Here is an 18,353-nt window from a genome sequence, read left to right as displayed (position 1 = left end):
ATCAGGTTCTGATCGGCTCTGTTGGCTTTAGGAGTTCTGGCTGAGAGAATATGGAGTGAAGTTTGCTCCATTATTGCTGCAAACAAGGAAGACATTCAGAGGAAAACTAAATGCCATCCAGAAATAAAACTAATGAATAAAAAAATGTATTTTAGAGTATTAAATCTTTCTTACAATTATGCTGCCAAATTTCTTTAAAAAAAAAATTGTTTTTAAGGGTTTTTCTTTGTAACAGATATAATTTTTTCACGTTTTACAAAATTTTTCATATGTTTTTTATGGTTTTGCCACAAGAAAATACGTTTAATTTTAAATTCTATTCAGTTTATTTCTATAGCTCCAATTCACATCATGTCATCTCGGGTCACTTTCCAGTTCACCAGATCATCCAGTCAGATTGATTCAAAGTTTTCTATCTAAGGAAAACCAGCTGATTGCATCGACTCATTGACTCTTCAGCAATCCCTCACACTAAGCATGCTTTAAGCAAAAGTGGAGAAAACTAATATTTTCATCTTTTATGATTTTAAAACACTCTTGGATGGAAGTGTGTTGGTTTGTATTGATCATTAATGCAATTTGTCGCCCTCTGGTGGTGCTCATAGTTTTTATCTGCAACGATCCATCCATCTTCTACCGCTTGCTTGTGGGGGTCTGGGGGTTTAGCCAATCTTCAGCAATCTGTAGGCAGCAGGCGGGGTGCCTCCTGGAAAGGTCGCCTGTCCATCGAAGGGTCAGTGATAAACAGCCATGTATACATGGACTGAGGTCTGTAAGGGCCATTTAAAGACACCTATCAAGCTAACAGTCGTGTTTTTAGACTGTGGGAGGAAGCCGATGTACCCACACAACATGCAAAATTCAGATCCTAGGGAATTGAACCCAGGACCTGCAGTGCTGCAGACAATTCCTCTGCCCAGCCTTATATCAAAACCTCAAGAAGAAAATTATTCCTTAAAGCTTATATATTATTATGAACTCTGCCAAATGAAGATTCAATATTCTAACTGTTTTTTTTTTTTTTGGTCCTAAAACCACAGACTGGTTTAGAAAAGCCTCAGCTACGATTTGATTTTCTTCTGTTAACGGACAAATAAACATTTACTTAATTCGCCTTTATTTCATTCATATCTGTATCATAAAAAGGAGACGGCAATTAAATGAACTATAACAAATGAAAACGTTTAAGCTTAATAAAGATAAAGATTCAGATATGTTAAAGTAAAGATGCTCTTGATTCTTTTTTGCAGAATTTCTTTTGCTTAAAATTCAAAACAGATTTGATTTTAGCAGTAGATCATAATTAACTACAAACCGGATTCCAAAAAAGTTGGGACACTAAACAAATTGTGAATAAAAACTGAATGCAATTATGTGGAGGTGTCAAAAACAAATATTTTATTCAGAATAGAACACAAATCACAGATCAAAAGTTGAAACTGAGAGAATGTGTCATTTTAAGGGAAGAATATGTTATTTCCAAATTTCATGGCGTCAACAAATTCCAAAAAAGTTGGGACAAGGCCATTTTTACCACTGTGTGGCATCCCCCCTTCTTCTAACAACACTCAACAGACGTCTGGGGACAGAGGAGACCAGTTTCTCAAGTTTAGAAATAGGAATGCTCTCCCATTCATGTCTAATACAGGCCTCTAACTGTTCAATCGTCTTGGGCCTTCTTTGTTGCACCTTCCTCTTTATGATGCGCCAAATGTTCTCTATAGGTGAAAGATCTGGACTGCAGGCTGGCCATTTCAGGACCCGGATCCTTCTCCTACGTAGCCATGATGTTGTGATTGCTGCAGAATGTGGTCTGGCATTATCTTGTTGAAAAATGCAGGGTCTTCCCTGAAACAGATGACGTCTAGATGGAAGCATATGTTGTTCTAGAACCTGAACATAGGTCTCTGCATTTATGATGCCTTTCCAGACATGCAAGCTGCCCATGCCACAAGCACTCATGCAACCCCATACCATCAGTGATGCAGGTTTCTGAACAGAGCGTTGATAACAGCTTGGGTTATCCTTGTCCTCTCTGGTCCGGATGACACGGCGTCCCAGTGTTCCATAAAGAACTTAAAATCATGACTCATCTGACCACAGAACAGTCTTCCATTTTGCCTCACTCCATTTTAAATGATCCCTGGCCCAGTGCAAACGCCTGAGCTTGTGGAGCTTGCTTAGAAATGGCTTCCTCTTTGCACTGTAGAGTTTCAGCTGGCAACGGCGGAAGGCACGGCGGATTGTGTTCACTGACAATGCTTTCTGGAAGTATTCCTGAGCCCATTCTGTTATTTCCTTGACAGTAGCATTCCTGTTTGAGGTGCAGTGACGTTTAAGGGCCCGGAGATCACGAGCATCAAGTAAAGTTTTACGGCCTTGACCCTTACGCACAGCGATTGTTCCAGATTCTCTGAATCTTTTGATGATGTTATGCACGGTTGATGATGATAACTTAAAAGTCTTTGCTATTTTACGCTGGGCAACACCATTCTGGTATTGCTGCACTATCTTTCTGCGCAACAATGGTGGAATACGTGATCCTCTTACCATCTTGGCTTCAGAGAGACACTGACACTCTGAGAGGCTCTTTTTATACCCAGTCCTGTTGTCAATTGACCTGATTAGTGTTAGTTTGTCTTCCAGCTGTTCCTTATTTGCTCAATATCCTTTTCCCAGCCACTTATTGCTACTTGTCCCAACTTTTTTGGGATCTGTAGACACTGGGAAATTTTGAATCAACATATTTTTCCTTGAAAATGTTACATTTACTCAGATTAAACTTTTGAGCTGTCATCTTTGTTCTATTACGAATAAAATATGGATATTTGCCATCTTCACATCATTGCATTCAGTTTTTATTCACAATTTGTTTAGTGTCCCAACTTTTTTGGAATCCGGTTTGTATAACAGATCACAATTGATTATAATCCATTATGATAATAGATCATAATTAAGCTGATATTTATTTTATGATATTTATGATAAAAAAAAAAATAGATACTTGTAATTTAACTGCAAAAATTTTATTTGGAGGATTCACGTTTTGTAGCAAAATTATTCCTGAAATTATTTTTAATAAAGACATTAGGAAAATATGTTTTATCATATTTGATAGTTAGAGACCACTAACCTCGAAACAGTGCATCTCTATTCTCTTTAACATCTTTCCTAGCTGCAAAAACGAAAGGAAAGAGGTTAATAGTTTTTACTGCTGAATTAATTTGACCAAAAAATAATATTTAAGGTGACATATAAATAAATTACATCTAAACATGCTATGTTTACCAACTGAAACATCTATTTATGGGCTATTGTTTCTAAAAGCCAAATGCAGAAGCTTATATGAAGCTTTAATTAGTTCAGGTCTACTCATGTAGTTCAGTTGAAGTTACATTCTATGGCCACGAGAGGGCAGTGATTAGCCTTAAAACCAACTGACTCTATAGAGCAGGATCATAGCTACTAGATGAGTGGTGCTTTACTGGAGGAGTTTGAATAATTTACATTTAGTAGTATTCTACACCCAACCCTGACCTTTGACCCCCACTGTGGTGGAGATCATACTGCTGCTTATCGCGGCTGTGAAGCAAGCAAAGGGTCTGAGGAAATTAAAAAAATGAAATTTGAGCTTGGAATAACATACGCTGAAGCTGCAAAAAGGATCCCATCTCAGTTAGAAAAACCCAAACCTACACATGGCTAGTTCAAAGCCTCTGGAGAAATGTAACAAAATTGAAGAAGACTCACTAATTGTTAAAAAGAAAGATTTTGTTCTATTCATGGTGGAAGTGATCAATTGTAGTGCACGGACGACAAGAAAAACAGATGAAATCAATATAGTAGTGAAAGCTGCAGAAAAATATCTGGAAGTTAAAGATTTAAACTGGGAAATGGTTGAAAGCATGATGGGAAAACCGATGGGACCATTAGAAACTGGCAGAAGCACAATGACTTAAAGATAAATTAAAATTATGAGGGCAAATGTTATTTAGTATTTATTATGTTGGGTTCAGTTAAACAGTATCCTGTTTCCTTGCTTTACTCCATATTAGTTGGTGGCGGTAATGCACATCTCACAAGTTTGCCAACCGCCATAAGATCTCATAAGAAGAAGAAGAAGAAGACCTTTGACCCCAACTCACTTCTTGGCATAAAATCCTGTTGACTATGCAGCAGTTGAAGCAGATCTGGGAAAATGTTGGAAGATAGCCGCTGAGAAAATAAAAGTTAACTTTTAAAAAAATATATTATTTCAGGTTAATATGGGAAAACAGTCAGAATTCTGACTGAATTCTGACAGCTAACAAACATGTCAGCATCAAGTCAAGCCATGTCTGTTTTATAGACTAACTCTCTTGTTTTAATCACCTTCTGTTCTTCCATTAATCAAACAGCATCACCAGGGACCCCCAGGGACATAAAAAGTCGCCTAATTCAGTCATTTTCCACCAATGTGTTCCTGTTCCTCCCAAAGAACTCCCATGTTTATCAGTGAAGCTGAGTGCTCCACATCTCTGCCTTCATGGTGCCCATCTACATTAAGATCCACAATTCTCAGATTAAAGTCAGAATTCTGACTTTTCCCCCATATTAAACTAAAATAATATATAAAAATCAGTTAATTTTCAAATTCTTTTTTCGTCCTAATCCTCCTCCATAAACATCAGCTAATTAAATTAAATATTAACTCACAGCAATTAAAGAGAAAAACGGTTACTTACATGCAGTTAACAGCTATGACCACCAGAGGGCCTCTTGGTTTAATAACAAATTTCCTTTTTTTTTTTTAAATCTTTCATCTCTTTGTCAAAATAAACAAGTTCATCCAAGGAAAAAAATGCCTTTCATTTGTAATAAAAGTGACTTATTTTATCCCATATTAGTTTAATATATTAGTATAAATATCTATTTAGTATAAATATCTATTTTCTATCAATGTTTTCCTGTCTGCATATTATTTTGAAAATCCCTACCGGATGTGCGACCAGCTCGGGTTTAAATCGTTCTGGAAAAAAAATGACTCCTGTCAGGCTGGATAAATCTTCTCAGCAACCATCGGCGTGGATCGCCGTGAAGCGCGTGGACACAACCGGTCCGTAACTTCCTAGTTTCCCACGCAGTTCACAGGCCGCGGGAAAATGTGCATCTGTTTCCATGGCGACCGTTATGTCAACACAAGATGGGTGAATTGTTTGCCTTTGTGGTCTGGATTATTTTTTAGTCTTATTTGAGGAATCAAAGTTTTTTTTTTTGAATGTTCGCGTGTTTTAATCTCGGTGAAGTGACGCATTTATTCAGCTTTTAACCCGAAATTAATAATAAAAAAAGAGAAATCTTGATTAATGGCCCCGATTAAAGCATAGAAAAAAGGAAAACAATTATATAATTATATGAATAAGAAAAAGTTATAATTTTAACCTGTTCCGTTTTATACTCAGTAAATATATAAATGTATTTAGACATAAAAAGACAAGTTTTGGCAGATTTTTGATGATTTCTGTCACAAAATAAAACGCAATAATCTAAGACTAAAAGCCTCAATAACAAACATGATTTCAGTTTATAGAAACCAAATTATTTCAGCAAAGGTTTATAATTTTCAACATCTCTGGTCATTTGATTCTCTCTCTATGGATAGACCTATAGAAGGTGCAGGAGTTTAGTCAGTGTGTTTTTTAAGTGCTCTATAACTGTATGCTATGGTTCTATATAAATGAAATTGTTCATGAAATTGATCATAGAAGCCATTTTAAAACTTATTTCTTAATGTTGCTTCCTGAAGCGCCTTTAAAAAGAGAGTAACGTTTGGCAGCATTGTTATAATCATATGGAAAAAACCCTGATATTTACATTTTAGTTGCTAAAATTCCTCATAATTGGGTTGTTAAACACCCAGATGTCTCTTTTTGTGCCACTTAGATTTTACAGAATCATTGGTGGGACATATTTCTGTCTTCACTGAACAGATTTCTGTTAATCTCTTAGAATAAAAACTCGTCTAAATGTTCAAAGTTTAATGGATCTACCTGCAACATCCAAGATCTTCTGCAGTTTAATTAAAGACCTGCAGCTGAAACTGAACCAGTTTGTTCGTGGCAGGGAGGCAGACTGCAGATAATAAACTCTCCTTAAAGATAGAAGTTGTTAAAGTATATCAAGGAAAGGCAAAAATACGAACTAGCTGAGTCAAGTTTCATATATCAACCCTATTTACAATCTCTGATCCTTATTCAGCCTTTCTCAACAAGACCAAGAGTTTATCATGAGAACTGTAGACTTAGAGGTTTGCCTTAGATTTGCTATAAAAGACTAATGCAGCTGTGTTTGTTTGTTTTCATTTTCAGTTTTCATTTCAAGGATCAGCCCATTAAATTTCAGCGATGATCCATATTATAATCTGGAAAGAGTCATTTTTTCAAAGATTCTCTAACATTGTGAGATGGGGATATTATGCAGAATAAGCAGTTCCGTATTAAACCAGAGGGGGGCAGCAGTGACTATTGACACCTTCAGCAGCGGAGTTGGTATTTATTTTACTGAGGACAAAAAAAGCGAATGTTGGTTTGTTAGCAGAATCAATGAAAGACATATGAAGGGATTTCAAGGACTTATTTTTATTTTTTTTTACCAGAGGTGCGCCTCTTGCTAAAGAACGATAGGTTTAGATTGGGTAATGATCCAGATCATGTGTGAGTTTTAGTTATAGGTGTAAGTTACAACCTTGAATGCTTTTCTACTTTCCACATTTAATAGCAATAAGGAAGCCATTAAACTGTAGTCCTGTTTGTAACTTAAAACAATGGGTAACATGTTTGATTCTTCCAAAGAAAGAAAATTAAAAATCAATCCACTGGACTTTGTTTCCAAGTTTTAAGACGTTTCTCTTCCATCCAGGAAGATTTTTCAATTCAAAATGTCAGAAATAGCGTTGAGTTCCAGGCTTTATAGAGTAGACCAAAAACAAAGCCTTGTTTTTGTTTAGAAAACATGCAAATATAAACGGATGAACGGGTCCCCCCCTTTGGAATGGGGGTCGTTTGGCTTCTTTGTTAGCCTGCAATGCCCCATACCTGTCTATGTCTCTGAAAGGGGGGTCGTTAGAGGGGATTGTTGGCCTGGCTGAACAGGCGAGGTCTTCTGTTCACCTGGAAAGCTCAAACCTGAATCCATTCCCTCTGTTTACGTTTGTATTTTCTTAAGATGATAAGAAGATAGATGGCTTCCTTCACGCCCCTCTCAAACTACCTGTCTTATTTGTCCAAAATGTGAACATTCTGGTCCTCAAAGAATGTCCTTTGTCCATAAGGTTTAGATGTACCGCAGAGTCTTGTCCAGAGGAGGGCGCTCTCCTGTGTTGGGCCATGCGTCTGTGGAGAGGTTGTTTGGTTTTTCCAATATAAAGATCAGAGCATTCCTCACTGCACTGAACTCCATAGACCATTTTAGAAATCTAGGATGGTGTCAAGAATCAGTTCAAGGTTCGGTACACTGGCAGAATCCAGCAGGAGTCTGAGGACAGGTCAGGCTAACAGATCAGAACAGTAATGGCTACAGTAATGAGAACTGGGCGGAGCTAGGCAGGTCAATGAAATGAGTAATCAGGCGCCAAGATCATGACACCTCCTCACAGAACAGAGAATTTCCGCACCACGTACCCTGGAACATTTGTAACAATGTGAAACATGGTGAGCGAGTAAAAGCTTCTAGTGGAGAGGGTTTGCAAATGACAAATCTACAGACATCCTGTGATTTAGCCCATAAATATCACCACTATTAAAAGATTGTGGGAAGAAATGACTGTGGCTTTCGGACGCCATGAAGAGACTTTGAATTGTAAATGACTGTGTTTCGAACGTCATTGTGCATTTATCACATCATTTACCTGTTTTTATTGATTTAGAAATCCTTATTTATATTAATGTTGAGTATTTATTGCAGAAGAAGTTGCTGCTCTTCGAGAAGTCTCCTTTCCTCTTGGAGCTCCAGGCAACATAATCAAACAGGTAACCAGATCATCTGTCTCCCCTTCCCGGTTTTTTATTTTTTAGCTTTTTAATAAAGCAATTTTATTGTTAACTTTTGTGTTGCATGCTACAATTCTCCAATCTTTTCTGATAAAAGAGTTGTGTTGTAAAGTTTAGGATTACAATGTGAAAAAAAGATGAGAAAGAGTTCAACAGGTAGAAATACTTTTGTAAAATATCTGTATGACACTCATCACTCGTTTCACTGACCTGCTCCAGAAGCCGACAGACTATAAATATAATACTGTTGTTGTGAAAACAGAATCATTTTGGTTCCACTTTATAAAGACAGACCTTCTATCGCAAATATTTTAATGTTAGTTCTTAGCAATGCAACATGATGAACATCCAAAAATTGACTGTTTTACACTAATTCGTGTTTTTATAACATCTCTTTTAAGATCATCACCGACACCTTTGGACTGAACTCTCCTGATGTCGTGTTGAAGGTCCGTGAATATAGTGGTGAAGATTCTCAGTCATTCAGGTCATAGTCATTCCCAAAAAAGTTAAAGTCGTAGGGAAGTCATATTGAAATGTCAAATCATTCTGACTTAAACATGTATATAAATGTTCTCTTTATCAGACCATATTGTCTCAAAATTTAGAAATTTTATTTAAAATGTTTCATTTTCTTCCTTATCTCATGCAGGCCAGTTAGTTCTACGTCAGCCTAAACACACCTACATTCGGCCAATCATATATCAACGGTCATCTGTCAATCAAATGTTTTCGGTCATAGCATCTTGATTCATATGTCGCAGCTAATATACGCAGCGGTTGAAATCAGAATCCTTTCCTTTCCCATTGAGTTGCGTCCCAGTGTTCACGGGGATGGACGTCTGTGTCTTCAGCAGGCGTAGAGCTAACAGAACTGGCAGCGTTGTGAGGCAAGGGCTCAAACATGTACGGCTGGAAGCCTTCTACACCAAACCAAGCTTCTGCCGCCCTGGCGTCCTCTTCCACAACATCTTCCTCCCGCTTTCCTCCTCTAAATAAAAAATGGATGACGGAGGAGACTCATCCACGACCTCCGACACTAAACTCTCCTCCTCTTGCATGTTTCCTCTGTCCATAGCGTTCCTTGACAGCGTCATTTCTAAGTCACCAATTTAGTGCTACTTGGTCCCAATGGAATTTCCTATTGGGAACCTACTAGCACTATGTTGCTAACTGGTTAGCAAGATACAAACCGTCCACAATCAAACTTGCTTGTGAACCTTCCTCCAAAACAATCCCGCCCCCTGGAATAATCGACCAATCACATTCACTTCATTCACTCGTGTAAAGTCGGGCACCACCCGGGAGAATTCCGCTTCCCTACGACTTTGAAAAAAAATCCACTAGACTTTGTTTCCAAGTTTGAAGACGTTTCTCTTCCATCCAGGAAGCTTTTTCAATTAAAAATGTCAGAAATAGCGTTTAGTTCCAGGCTTTATACAGTAGCCTGACAAAGTCTTGTTTTTGTTTAGAGAATTGTTGGCCTGGCTGAATAGGTGAGGTCTTCTGTTCTCCTGTAAAGGGGTTGAGGCTGCAATGATTGTGGGAAGGGATTAACTCTATCACTGCATTGTAGGTTTTTGGAAGCTAAAATCTGAGTCCACCCCCCACCCCCTCTGTTTAAGATTGGTTTTTTCTTTCTTAACATAGATGGCTTCCTCCATGCCCTTCTCAAACCACCTATTTTTTATGTTCAAACTTGGAAACAAAGTCAATTGGTTTGTTCATTTTTTATTTTTTGGAAGGTACAGGAATGTTTAAGATGCACTGAGTGCTTTATGAAAATACATTTTCACATTATTTCCATAAATTGCATCCATGCAGATGAGGAACCATCGCGGCCATCTGATCCCACTGAACGGCTCCATCCCCGCTAACAGTAAACACACGTATGTGACCGCAGGAAGCGTGTTCATCTACACGCCTTTCTGAGCGAGCGGTCACCAGGTAATATTATGGACTGTGCTTCTCCACAGGGCGCATGTACTGGAAGTAACCAGGTTCTTTCAACACGGTAACTGACGCTGAAATTTTATTTTAGATGCCTTTTTTTTTACCACAAGAAAAGACGCTAAATGAGACTTAAAGACATGTTTAATTATACATTTAATCACATAATTAAATGATAAAACACCCTTTTTTTATTTACATGCAATACAAAAAATGTAAACCTAATAATTTCACTTCTACAAATAAAGTTAGTTAGATATAATAAAGATACCCTACTATTTTGCATATTGGTTTTCCATTTATAGTTGGAACAAGGAATTAAAGGCCGTAGCTACAACTTTTCTTTACAACGATTTAATAAAAAATAAAAAAATACATCCACAGAAAGGCTAGAGTGGTGCAGAATAGAAATAATAATTCAAATAAAAAAAAGAATAATTGTTTTATAGTATCTACTACTGGTTATGATGTAAACGTCCAGGAATTTCTACCAACAGAAATAGTAGAGTGAGAATTATGAGATGAAAAAATCTCCTTAAAAAATGAAAGGATTGTCCTCCTCTTGTGGCTGGTATAAATCACCCTATGATTTATCTATGTATTAATTTTTAATTTGTGCTTTAACTTTGTTTATTTTTTTACTAAAAATTCTAGCATAAAATTGTAAAATACACAATTAAATAATACGATTTCACGTTAAATAATGGAAAATACATTAAAAACAGTAAATAAAATAATACAATTTTATAAAATAATAATTATTTTAACATTTTTTAAAACTAGGTATATTGTTGGGGGTTGTGAGTTTGTTGGATAGATATTTTTTTGGAACCAATACATTAAAAACACACCGAAAACTTATTTCATGAGGCAGAGAAGAGTTACTGTAATGATTATTATAATATTTTTATCATAAAGGTTGGTTTCCTACTAGTTACTGAGCTGTGTAAGTTAATATGCAGGTAATTATCTGCTGTAAAATTCAGTTTTTCCTTGAACTAATGTTTGTTTTTATGCTTCAGTTCGTCCCAAACCCAGAACCATTCCAATGACTGTGATCAACAGGAGCATGAAGACCAGACTGCAGGCTGTAGAAAGACGGGTAAGAAGCTGCCGCCTGATGGAAGCAAAGACTTTCTCTGTGGGATCGTTTCATTTTAAGTCCTCATCAGAACATTCAGGGATAAAGAGATTAGTTTTAGTTCTGCCTAAATATTTTGTTTCTACTGTGATAATAACATGTTCACTATTTATTCATTCTGTAGAAATTATATTAAAAAGAAAGCGGTTTAGGATTAAAATGGGTCAAGCTTGGAGTTTTGTAGAGTTCCTCATGCAGAAATCAGTCAATGGTATATTTCAGACATAACCTGCACAGCAGCACAGCTGAGATTTCTCTCCAGGATGGAGTCACAGCCAAACAGGAACAGACCAGATAAAACCAGCATGAGAAAAAGCAGAAACTACATAAAGTTAGGAGTTAAACTAACAAATACTGCAGATTGGGAGAATAATGGGAGATAAACTGATACAGAATGATGAAAAAGGGGTCCCTATGTCCTCCAGCAGTCTAAGCCTATAGCAGCAGAACTATAGAGATAGCTCAGGATAACCTGAGCCACTCTAACTAGAAGCTTTATCAAAAAGGAAAGTTTTAAGCCTAGCCTTAAAAGTAGACAGGGTGTCTGCCTCACGGACTAAAACTGGTAGTTGGTTCCACAGGAGAGGAGCCTGATAACTAAAAGATCTGCCTCCCATTCTACTTTTAGAAATTCTAGGAACCACTAGTAAACCTGCAGATTGAGAGCGAAGTGCTCTGTTAGGAACATAAGGAACAATCAGATTCGAAAAGAAACAAAGCAGGAACCATTTACAGGCTGATACTCCATCTCTCCTCCACAACATGTGCTTATTTTGTTTTTCTGCAGATCCAGAGACTAAATGACCTTCTGCCTCAGATCAAACTGCAGCACAATGAGAAGCTGATGCAGGTAGGTTGCATTTACTTCTGCTCTGACAGAGCATGCATCTATCTAAACATTAGCAGAGGTAGGGACTCCAGTCACATGACTTGGACTAAATGTTCAATTTAATAACTAAGAACTTGACTTAAAAAAATTATGAGACATGTGACCTGACTTTGCAGCAATGATTTGGGACCTGAATTGGACCTGTATGTTTGAAACAGCTGTTATTTAATAAGCGAGCTACATTAAATGATTCAACTCATCCTGTAATACACCCAGACCATCTCTGTCTTTCCACACCCTGGCAGCTGGATGTCACTTTGAACAGGGGGTTCTGAATTTTTTATTTTGGGAACAAAAGACCTATGAGCCTATAGGCCTATTTAAAATTGAATAAAAATAAATAAGTAAATAGATTGAGATTCCCTACTTTATTGGCATATACACTTCAGTGCAACCAGGGTCTGTAACACACAGATATCATAATTTCTCAGGTGAATATATGCGGCATTAATGTTCACAATAACACTATAACAATGTAGATTTGGTCAGCTGGCATGAACCTAAATCACTGCATTTATGTCACATGTGACTATTAGCTCCAAAATCCTTTTACGAAAACAACAAGGAAATAATTATATTATACTACTTAAATGTTATTGAACAATTCTCCATTACACAAAGAACACAGGATAAAAATAATAAAATAACACTCTAAAATACTATTAAACTACACTAATAGATGTGAAAGTGCGCGACGGCACCATGCTCTTCCTTAGAGCTACAGGCAGGGCGCCCTGCCTGGTTACAGGTGTCCAAATGTTTGGGAGATCTAGATGGTCGTGGAGATAAAGTCTCTTTGTCAGGTATAAGCACCTAAAACATCATACATATATACAGGGAATGAAAGAAGGCACAGAGACAATTAATTTAGTTTTACTCACGAGGAGAGTAGGAAGAGACTGCAGAGTTTACAAATCTCCAACCCACTCTGCCGGTCTTCAGCTTTCTCCTTGCTATTTATTAAAGTCAGAGGGGGGGCTCCCTAGTTACACAAGCTGAGGTTGCGCTAAAGGAATAGGAAACAAGAAATACAATTCAATTTGCAGCCTCAGTGAACAGGTCAATTTGCATTTAAATGTCTTGCGGTCAAATGGTCCGAGAACCTCCTGGTTTCGTTAAGCTTGAGCAATACTTCCTGAGAGTTGACCTATACTACTTGTGCAACACCTCTATGGAACAGTAATATGTCACACATTATACATCATAAGAACAAACATTAAGCATCTTATACATAATTATTCCAACACTCTTATAAGCAGACAAATCCGAAATGTGTTTCTCTGCCATATTTCCTCCTTGTTTCTGTCATTAGTCTATGTTAATTTACTGATCTGCTGCTGCGAGAGGGATACCTCTTAACCCGGAGACCTCTAGCTCGCTTGATGTTGCCATGACAACGTAACTCCCGTGAATTTGTGTTGATTAAGCCTTGAAATAATTAAATAAAAAACCAAATACTTGTAAAAGTAAAATAAAAAAAGTCAAAATGATTTTCCAAAATGTTCATAAGAAATGTACAAATTCTGCAAAGTATTCTTAATACATTTTAAAAAGATCTTAAGCTCAGATTAAATCCATATAATCTGAAATACTCCCTGCATAATTAATAATATAGATATTTACATTCACAAATCAAGCGGAACACTATGGCGATAGCCGTACTGCTCCACATGTGAAAGTAAAATCTGTTGGGCTCTTTTTGGCATCAAGACAAATTATTCTTATTGCCACATTGCCACAATAAAAATAATTAGGACATTTCCTCTGTCAGGATATACAGTTATAATCTCCATTCTGTACGTGGCAAAGATTTGGGAATGGAATGACAGCCTTGTCCTTGATCTAAAAACAAAGTGTAATATGTTGATAAGCTCATCTGCTAACATGTAATGATGTGATGATGTGTCAGTCTGGAGATGCATAAAATGCTTTTCTAACTGTTAATCGAGGCCACTTCCAGAGAAGTGAACCCGGTTGGTGAGCAGCTGCCTTCTGTAACTCTAAGCAACTTCTCTGATCTGAGTAAGATCACAATTTCTATCAGAATCTGTTGTCACGTCTCCTGGTTATTCAATACATATAAGTTATGAAGTTGTTAGGTTTATTCAATGATGATTATAAAGTTAATGTGTGTACATATAAAACATTGGAGAAATGAGATGCTTCACTTTGTTTACTGCAAACTGTCATGCAACGGTGGTAGAAAACTGCTGATGTTTGTGCAAGGCTAATCGCAGTTATTCAATTCAATTTCAATTCAGTTTATTTATATAGCGCCAAATTCACAACACATGTCATCTCAAGGCACTTTACAGTTCAACCAGATCATACAGTCAAATTGATACAAAGTTTTCTATCTAAGGAAAACCAGTTGATTGCATTGACTCATTGACTCAAATACTATCCCTCACACTAAGCATGCTTGTAGCGACAGTGGAGAGGAAAAACTCCCTTCTAACAGGAAGAAACCTCCAGCAGAACCAGGCTCAGTGTGAGCGGCCATCTGCTGAGGCCGACTGGGGTTCAAGGAGACAGAAGCAGAGATACAAAAAGCAGCTGTAAAAGGCGGCCCCGTCCAGGAAACACACAGCCAGGCAGACGAGCTCCAAGGCAGCTCCCATGCCAGAGGACGAAGAGAGCACATCCACTCAGTCACGGTCAGAGAAACAGGACCACACTGGAAAACAGGCCGATCTCCAACATCTATAAACAAGGGTGTTGATGGAAGCAGCACAGCTGATATTTCTCTCCAGGATGGAGTCACAGCCAAACAGGAACAGACGAGGCAAAGCTACTCTGAGGAAAAGCAGAGAGAGCAGAAGGTTAGAGATTGAACTAACAGATTCTGCAGAATAGGAGAACAGAGAGAGAATGAAGCAGAATGATGAAATGGGGGTCCCTATGTCCTCCAAAAGTCTAAGCCTATAGCAGCATAACTATAGAGATAGCTCAGGATAACCTGAGCCACTCTAACTAGAAGCTTTATCAAAAATGAAAGTTTTAAGCCTAGCCTTAAAAGTAGACGGGGTGTCTGCCTCACAGACTAAAACTGGTAGTTGGTTCCACAGGAGAGGAGCCTGATAACTAAAAGATCTGCCTCCCATTCTACTTTTAGAAATTCTAGGAACCACTAGTAAACCTGCAGATTGAGAGCGAAGTGCTCTATTTGGAACATAAGGAACAATCAGATCTCTGATATCAGATGGAGCTTGGCCATTTAAGGCTTTATATGCGAGAAGGAGGATTTTAAATTCTATTCTTGATTTAACAGGAAGCCAATGAAGAGAAGCCAGGATAGGAGAGATATGATCTCTCTTTTTCATTTTCATCAGAACTCTGGCTGCAGCATTTTGGATCAGCTGAAGGCTTTTAACTACAGTTTGTGGACTTCCTGATAGTAAAGAATTACAATAGTCCAGCCTTGAAGTAACAAATGCATGGACTAGTTTCTCAGCATCACCCCTGGACAGGATATTTCTAATTTTTACAATATTCCTCAGATGAAAGAAGGAAATTCTAGAAACCTCTTTGATCTGGGATTTAAATGACAGGTCCTGATCAAAAATAACACCAAGATATTTTACTTTATTATCTGAAATCAGTTTAATCCCATCCAAATGAAGTGACTGGCTAATCAGCTTCTTTTTCAGAGACTCTGGTCCAAAGACTATAACTTCTGTTTTGTCTGCATTCAGAAGGAGAAAGTTAAGAGTCATCCAGGTTTTTATGTCTTCAAGACATGCCTGTAATCTATGTAATGGGTTAGCTTCATCTGGATTTATAGACAGATATAGCTGGGTATCATCAGCATAACAGTGGAAATTAATCCCATGCTGTCTAATAATTCTACCAATTGGGAGCATGTATAAAGTAAAGAGGATTTATCAGGAGACCACTCTATTCTGTGATTCAATCAGAGGACCATTTTGTCCTATGACCTGAGAAGAACACTCTATTTTGTAACCCACCCCATGTGTTATGATCTCCTAATAAAAAGGCTTTGCAGAAGAAGTCAGTCAGAGAGTAGATGTAGCTGAACGTAACTCTCTCCTTCTGCAGAAGCCGTTAAAAAATCCCTCTTCTGTGTGGACTCAGTTTCTCTTTTATGAACCTACATTTTTGAATGTAACAGAAGTGTTATTTAAACACCCAGTGATCTCTTTTCAGGAAAAAAAAGAACTGAAGGGAGAAAGCTCCAAGGTGTAGCATAGAGCTTTCCTTTAACAACAAGCAACGTTTGAACTAAATCTATAGCTCAGAACAAACATAATTTATGAATTCATACTTCCCATAATGCCACTGCACAAGCGTCCCTCTTGTTTAAAGGAGCTATAAGCAAAATGTCACCATGAGGTTTTCTGTTGAGCACTTTCTGCAGACCAAAACAAGATATTTGATTTCACTTATAAAATAACCTACTACCACCTTTACTGTTTGAATATTTTTTCCATTTATTTTGTTTCCCTCATCTCTTCATTGTGATTTACAATAAAAGAGACCTCAAGCTCGGGTTGCTGGTGGTATAAAGACTCTGCGTAAATACACAGAATAAATGGAGCAGAGACAACTACACACTCACTTGTAGCTAACGCCTAAAAAACGCCTTTAAAAAATAGATTTGAAGGACTTGAAATTAACTGTCTCAACTTGAGACTTGGAAAATGGTGACTTGTTCCCACATTTAGTCTGTTTCCTTCGCAGGAGATCGAATGTCTGAACCAGAAGCTGAGGTTTCTTTATCGGAAAATGCAGGTGAGATACTTAACAGAACATTAGTGTAAGAGCCAATTTGAGACAAATTCATTTATAGTTTTAAAAAGGGTTAAAATACAAGATTGATAATTTTGTTTGATGTTAAGATTATAATTTAAGTTTAAAACTCTAATATGAAAAGCATAGAATATAGAAATGCAATTTGAAATGCATATTTTTGGGCTTCCTGCATGCTGTAATTGTATATGTGTTGTTTTGTTTGCTTTTACGTGCTGTACGTAAGGACTGAGGGGAAAACAGATATGCTGGAAGGAACACAGTTTTGACCGAGTTTATTTTATACGAATGTGGATGATCTCTTATTTTTGTTTTCTTTCAATAAACATCACAAGTTGAAGAACATTATCTGGAATCGCGTTTCAAAACTAGTTATTAGACTGTTTTTCCATGCGGTACAGAAGAAACTAAAGGAGCTGGAGTGCCGCTACAATACAATACAACACTGCCTCCAGACAAAGAGCTGCAAAGTTCGTGTTGTTTTAGAAGTTAATTCCAAAAAAGATAAAAAAAAAAAAAATCCACTGGACTTTTCTTCCCATCTAGGAAGCTTTTTCAATTCAAAATGTCAGAAATAGCGTTGAGTTCCAGGTTTTATCCAGCAGCCCAACAAAGCCTGGTTTTAGTTTGGAAAACATGCAAATAGAAACGGATGAACGGGTCCCCCCCTTTGGAATGGGGGTCGTTTGGCTTCTTTGTTAGCCTGCAATGCCCCATACCTGTCTATATCTCTGCCCTTTTTTTAGTCCACTCTATAAAGCCTCTAACTCAACAGTTTTTGCCTCCTGTTTATGTTTGACTGTTTCAGGTGGCAGATTCCCACAGCTGGAAAGGTGCGCTGATCAGAGCCCCGCTTTGGTAAAGCGGCCCCCACGTCTCTGACCGACGGCTCATTTGTTGTTTTATAATCTGCCCTCTGATGTTTCTCTGGATCATCATCACCTTCTCTTTATCTGCCACACAATCTATGAGCAAAGAAAAATTATACTTTCATCTGAGAAATAAAAATCCATCGGCTGATTTGTGATACTAACACAGCAGGCCTTAGAAGATTGTTTGAAGAAGCTAATTTTTAGCACTAGTTTGAAGAAACTTTATAATATTTACAGAATAAAGCTAAAAAGAAAAAGATGGAGAGAAACAGATGTGGTGTGTCTTTAATTGGCTGAATGAGAGATATTTTATTCCTGTGCATTAAACGTAGATCAGTTTAAAGAATATGTTAAGTGCAATTAGGTACTTTTGCAGGTTAAATATTAGATTAGCTAACATTACGACATGCACAGATAGCTACAACATTAATATTAGCATTAAATCCCAATACTGAAGAACATTCTAGGGTCTTTCTAAAAAATAAATAAATTTAAGTTTGGTTAAAAATGTCTGGAACACAGTTTTCTTCTTTAAGGACATCATTCTTTGGTTTGATAAAAAATAGATACTTGAAACAGATTAATATTGGTTTTCAAGCTGGAATTGAATTTGCCGCGTTTATGATATAATTCTCTGAAATATTAATTTCAAGTTTGCTTTTAGGATGCAGATTCATATGAAGGACCAACTCTGCCATATTTAA

General features: G+C 37.3%; 1 protein-coding gene across 2 annotated transcripts; it reads left to right on the top strand.

The window, feature by feature from the left end:
* Nucleotides 1–4,980: 4,980 nt before the first annotated feature.
* Nucleotides 4,981–18,145, top strand: si:zfos-1056e6.1 (uncharacterized protein LOC107988029 homolog). Of its 2 annotated transcripts, none has more exons than XM_038279651.1 (9): nt 4,981–5,095; nt 7,942–8,006; nt 8,429–8,476; nt 9,852–9,916; nt 10,004–10,041; nt 11,000–11,079; nt 11,906–11,968; nt 16,709–16,759; nt 17,586–18,145. In XM_038279651.1, the coding sequence occupies exons 1-9, from the start codon at nt 5,020–5,022 to the stop codon at nt 17,637–17,639; spliced, it is 540 nt and encodes a 179-aa protein (XP_038135579.1). In that variant the 5' UTR covers nt 4,981–5,019; the 3' UTR covers nt 17,640–18,145. The 2 variants fall into 2 exon arrangements, with proteins under 2 accessions (XP_038135579.1, XP_038135580.1); XM_038279652.1 differs by lacking the exon at nt 4,981–5,095 and adding an exon at nt 5,098–5,186.
* Nucleotides 18,146–18,353: the final 208 nt, after the last annotated feature.

The sequence above is a fragment of the Cyprinodon tularosa genome, unplaced genomic scaffold (genome assembly GCF_016077235.1).
Source record: "Cyprinodon tularosa strain WSP-4 unplaced genomic scaffold, ASM1607723v1 ctg152, whole genome shotgun sequence".
Classification (NCBI taxonomy): Eukaryota; Metazoa; Chordata; class Actinopteri; order Cyprinodontiformes; family Cyprinodontidae; genus Cyprinodon; species Cyprinodon tularosa.
This window is presented reverse-complemented; position numbering and strand designations above follow the sequence as displayed.

What these genes read in the sequence shown, in the direction of transcription:
- si:zfos-1056e6.1 (XM_038279651.1), top strand. Translation starts at nt 5,020, where the DNA reads ATGACTCCTGTCAGGCTGGATAAATCTTCTCAGCAACCATCGGCGTGG. An exon ending in GAAGCGCGTGGACACAACCG is followed by an intron (nt 5,096 to 7,941) that starts GTCCGTAACTTC and finishes TATTTATTGCAG; the next exon opens with AAGAAGTTGCTGCTCTTCGA. An exon ending in CCCGCTAACAGTAAACACAC is followed by an intron (nt 9,917 to 10,003) that starts GTATGTGACCGC and finishes GCTTCTCCACAG; the next exon opens with GGCGCATGTACTGGAAGTAA.